Genomic DNA, 5,281 nt, shown 5'->3' with positions numbered 1-5,281 from the left:
CTTAGTAACTGGTAGAACCATAGGGGCACGAATTACATTATCAAAATGAGCCTTTGGAAGAGCAACAAATATACTAATGGTGCATCAACAAATCTTTGTGGAAATTACACCACTAATTTATCAGTAAAATGCTTTCAATCAAAAAATTTATTATTGCTATACATTAAACAGAACCATTCAAGTGCATTCTATATGAGATATCAGGAAACGAGATAATTTATTATATATTGGAGATATAAAAAGTAAGTATCTTTTTGCCTAAAGAAGCCAACATTTTCTCCTATGAATCCATCCAAGCTGTTTACGAGCACTATGTTTTATGCCACATCAAAAATAGAGATATCCACAACAAATAAAATCAAAATGAGAAGGAAAAATAAATGGACATAGAGAGTAGAGAGATATTACCTGATGAGTTGCCTGCCTGCAATGGTGAAAAGAGAGAGACATCAACTATTTTTTGTGGAACTGGGACAGAGATGATAACGATAGTTTAGAAATTAGGGTGTGAATGGGTGACAATATTTCACAGTGAAGTGTTTAGAGAGAAGATGAAAATTTTATTTTAGTTGTTTAGATTAGAAGTGGAGTAACTTTTACAAACCATTATTTTTCAATTACCCCTAAAGAATGGCTGCTCTTGGCTAAGGATAATTAGCTGCAAAACGATTAAGACTATAGGATAAATTACCAACAATTTGCTAATTGCTAGTAAATAATGGTTGCTAAAAGCTGTTTTTGTAGTAGTGCTAGAGATGTGAAGAAGGATGTGGAAGTGATTCCCAGATCTTTTACTGATATCTAGAGAATCGAGGCAGAGTATTTGAAAGATGAGGCAGAGAAGAAGAAGAAGGCTGCCCTGATGGACTCTTCCTCGGTTGTGGACATATACTCATTACCTGCAGAGGCACTTTTGCCTACTCCAGCCTCTGGGCCTTCAGGTACTTCCAGTGCTGTTCCTTCTGACACCCCTAGTTCCTCTACTGCTACATTGCCTCCCAAATCTCCTTCTATTGCTATTACCCGCCCCCTGCTCACTTAGGATGCATTACTTCGGATGGGGCAGCTTGCCTATTCTACCGAATGCCGTGCAGCCAGACTTGTGGCCTCCATATCGGGTATGATTCAGACATCCCTTAGTGATGCTGTGACACCATTGAGCGTTACCATTGATTCCCTTGCGGCTAGGATAACAGTGTATGAGCGTGGCCAAGGGGTCACCGATGAGGTGACGACTCTAAAGGCCGCCATTGCTGCACTGAGGAGAGATGTGGACCAGCTGAAGTTTACCGATATGTCCATGATTTTTGGGATGGTGGAAATCCCAGATGTGCCAGTCGAGCCAGATATGCCTGCGACTACCACCAAAGATGATGTTAGAGTTGAGGAGGCAGCTGATCCTGAGTCCGAGGTTGAGACAGATAATGAGATGATTGGGGTTGATGATGAGGCTTCTTACGAGGGCCTTACTGAGACTGAGGAAGCCATGGTAGATGCAGCTATGTAGGCTTCTTTGGCAGATACACCCTTGGCTGACCCTAGTGGAGCTGGTGGCACTGTTGATGTGACTCCGGACACTGATGCCCAAGTTCAGTGCACTACACCGGGGACTGATGCCCAGACATATGGAGTGGCTGTTTAGACATGATCCCTCTTTACCTCCCTCTATGTCTTATTTATTTGACTTTTGGATATTTTATTATTTGCCTTTGAGGACAAATAACTTTTGTTTGTGGTGGGGTGAGGCCCATCTTTTGTAATTATTGTTTTGTTTATATATTTAGGTTTTTGAGTTATATATTGTGTTTAGAACTGTATTTTGTGGATGATTGAGCTTGTAGCTCCTTGTTTTAATTGTAAATAATTTTTGACCCTTTCGAAAATTTTTATGCCACCTCTTATTTGTATTTGAATGTGGCTGTTCTCTTACAAATTTGAGTATCAGTCTTGATCAATACCGATGACTTGATAGTGCTCATAATCGAACAAAAATGAATGTGCGGCTACGATGAGGCCAAATGAAGTTACATAGGCAATATGTGAACTTTTTGCATCTCGTTGTGACTAGCCAATTTTGAAATTGAATCTCTTGTGATGAACATTGCACACTAGATAAAGTGTGGAGCCTTGTGTGACATTGGTATCAATACCTTGTGTGATGAGCTTACCGTGAACCATGTGTGATGACACCTAGAATTTGCCCCGTTGGTCTGGTTGACTAAGTGATACAATCTCTTGAAATGATCTTAGAAACTTTGAAGAGTGTGAAACCATTTGACATTATATCTCTTTTTGTGGCCTACCTTGTGAGTGCGTGAACACCTTTTGAGCCTTACCCTTTTCTTGGAAGAAACTTGATGAAATTGTGACCTTTCTTGATCCATTACCCTTAATCCTCATGACTTGTGGTTTGTTTGAATAGCCAACTTAGACCAAAGGCCTAAGTTGGGGGTGTGGTGAAAAGAGAAGATAAATCAAGAAAGGCAAAGAAGTCCCCTTGACCTATGGTTTCGAGAAAGATGGAACCCTTCCATACAAAAAAAGAGAAAAAGAAGAAAAGAATGAAAAAGAAAAAGAATGAAAAAGTTGTGGAATAAAGTTGTGAAAATGCAAAAAGAAATAGGGTGTCCAACAGTCCATGAAAAATTAATAATGGGGTGACTTTTGAGCATGAATGAGAATGAGAAAGAGAAGGGAAGAAAGTGTTGTTCACACCACATTTCATGAGGATTACAACCATTGAACCTAAATGACCATGCCTTTGCACTCAGCCCCGTTACAAGCCTTGAAAAGACCTTTTTGATCTTAAGTGAGTTGAAGCAATTGTTGATTGGAAAATAAGGGCAAACCTATGGGTGAAGTCATGCATTGTTTTCATCTTTGTGAGTGTGAGTGTTTATTGTGATTTCGGAGCTATAACTTGTTGAACTATTGTGTGTGAATATGGAATCATTCTTTGTGTGAGGGCATTTGAGTACCTTTGTTGAGCTTGAACTTGCATTTGAACCAATTATTGTGAACTTGAGATTCTTTGATAATGGTGAGTCACAACTTGAATCTTTGAGTGCACAATTGATCCTTGCATGAGTAGGTTGAGTCTTTTTGTGTGCATTCATGATTGAGTCTTGTGTAGCACTATTTGAGACAACCTTTTTGAACTGCTGAACTTGAGTTTTACTTGAGGACAAGCAAAAGTTAAAGTTGGGGGTGTTGATGATTCCATGATTTGGACTCATTTAGGGCTTTATTTGGATAGATTTAGTGTCCTCAAATGCTTATTTTGTGCCAATAACTGATGTAAAATCCTTTTTTTCCAGGTATTTGGATTGAGGAACAAAGCATAGACACTAACGAGCAAAAAGGAACAAGGCAGCTGAAAGAACGAAGAAAAGAAGGCATGTTGATCACCTAATCCATTGGGCAAATTGCCGAGTGGCTATTACCTTGCCTAAAGTTCCAGTGTACCATGCCCTGAAGGAGAAAATCAAGTCGGCGAGAGAATGGAATAGTCACCGAGTTGCCGAACGCTACCGCGATGCAGTGTTTGATCGCCTAAAGTTACAGAACTTGAGGATGCTGAAGGCCAAAGAAAAAAAGCGATGAAACTGACCAAAGGGCGGATCGCCGAGTTGATCGGCGCTCCCAACTTATTGCCCCGAATGGCCCTTCGCAGCATATTTTTGGCGACTATAAATACATTTTCAAACATTATGTTTAGTATCAAATTTCATTCTGAACAGTCATTAGAGTAATTTTTGATTTTGAACTGAGAGTATTGAGACTAAACTTTTCCTTAGCTTTGAAGAATTGAAGTTTTCCATTTTTGAGAAATTGGAAGTGGGTCATTAAGATTCTTCAACTTGGACCTTTGTAAAGACGAAATTAATCTTACCATTTGATGGAAACACAATTTGGTAACAATTCTATCTTTTTATGATGTCTAGTTAAAACTCCAATTCTTGGGATGTGATTATGGTTTCAATCAGTAATTATGGTTCAATTAAAAGGGTTGTAGTTGGAAATGCAACTCTACTTTCGTGTTTTTGGCTTGGTCGAGAGAGAGGTTTTAAAACCAAGATTACTGATATGGTGCTCTGTAGGTATTGGTTTGTCATGGGTTCAGCTCGAGAGAGTGAATCCTAAACCTTTCTCCACACATTCAGCTTGAGAGAGTGAATGGACTAAAGCATAGGCTGTTCTTAATTGCTGCTTGTTGGTGTTCGAGAGAAAGTTTATCCCCACTAAAGTCTAGCTTAGTCACTAATTTACAACTATTCACTATCAATTGCAACTATCCATTTGTCTACCTTAGCCTATAATCCAATCACTTCCCAAGAACCCGTCTCATTACTTGTTAATTTGTGTTATTTGCTGTTGTCATAGTTAATAATTTGAATCAAAACACCCTTTGTTATTTGATACTTGTGTCCCTCTTAATTTGAATTATGTTTTTATTCGTAAATATCTATTCCTATGATTGACTTGAACATATTCAAACTTTACTCTTGATTCTCAAACACGTACCACTCCCTGTGAGATTCAACCCCAACTCATTTAGTTGGGTTATATGCTGACTAACGATTCTTGATTCTTAGAACTCGATTAAGTGTCTTTGATAGAGTTATTCAATCACTTATGCTTATAGCCTATGTCTTATTATGATGTATCTTATTTTATGACTTGTTATTGTCTCTTATGATTATGGTATATGTCTTATGTTCACTAATGCCTCTTATATGCTTATGTTGATGCTTTATGCTAGCCATCATATTTAGTACATTATTGTACTAACACATACTTTTGCCTACATTCTTATCAAATATAGGGTTCGGCGATATTGACTTCCATCCTCGTGGCTAGGTTCATAGTAGATCAAGAAGAGAAGTTTTGGTGAGTCCTCATACCATCGAGGACTTGATCACCCTTTCCTTTTTATGTTTAGAACTTTTGTATGGGCTGTGTCCCTAAGACTTTCATGTATTAGATGGTTTGAGACAATGTTAAAGACTTCTGCTTCATTTTATGAGATTTCGATTGTTATGATTTTTTTTTAAATTTCCATACTTTTCTATTATCTTATGTTATGATATGCTTAGGGGCTTGTATGAGACCTCTCTGGGGTGGAGTACGCCATGTTACATCTAGGGGATACCTCTGGGTCGTAACAATTCAGATACTAATCCAAGCGTAAACATCATAGAGTAGCTCATTAAATCTTGAATCAAGTCTATGCGAGAAAACTTTTCACGAAACAATGATCCCTTTATGCCAAAAAATTCTT

The 5,281-nt window shown here is 38.2% G+C and overlaps 1 protein-coding gene across 1 annotated transcript; it reads left to right on the top strand.

Annotated features, from left to right (window-relative positions):
- Positions 1–1,057: 1,057 nt before the first annotated feature.
- Positions 1,058–1,507, top strand: LOC125842820 (uncharacterized). The gene has a single exon (XM_049522124.1). It carries the CDS (start codon positions 1,058–1,060, stop codon positions 1,505–1,507), a length of 450 nt encoding a protein of 149 aa, XP_049378081.1.
- Positions 1,508–5,281: the final 3,774 nt, after the last annotated feature.

This window comes from Solanum stenotomum, chromosome 10, assembly GCF_019186545.1.
Source record: "Solanum stenotomum isolate F172 chromosome 10, ASM1918654v1, whole genome shotgun sequence".
NCBI classification, from domain to species: Eukaryota; Viridiplantae; Streptophyta; class Magnoliopsida; order Solanales; family Solanaceae; genus Solanum; species Solanum stenotomum.
This window is presented reverse-complemented; position numbering and strand designations above follow the sequence as displayed.

Coding starts and splice junctions, on each gene's coding strand:
- LOC125842820 (XM_049522124.1), top strand. CDS start 1,058: ATGGGGCAGCTTGCCTATTCTACCGAATGCCGTGCAGCCAGACTTGTG.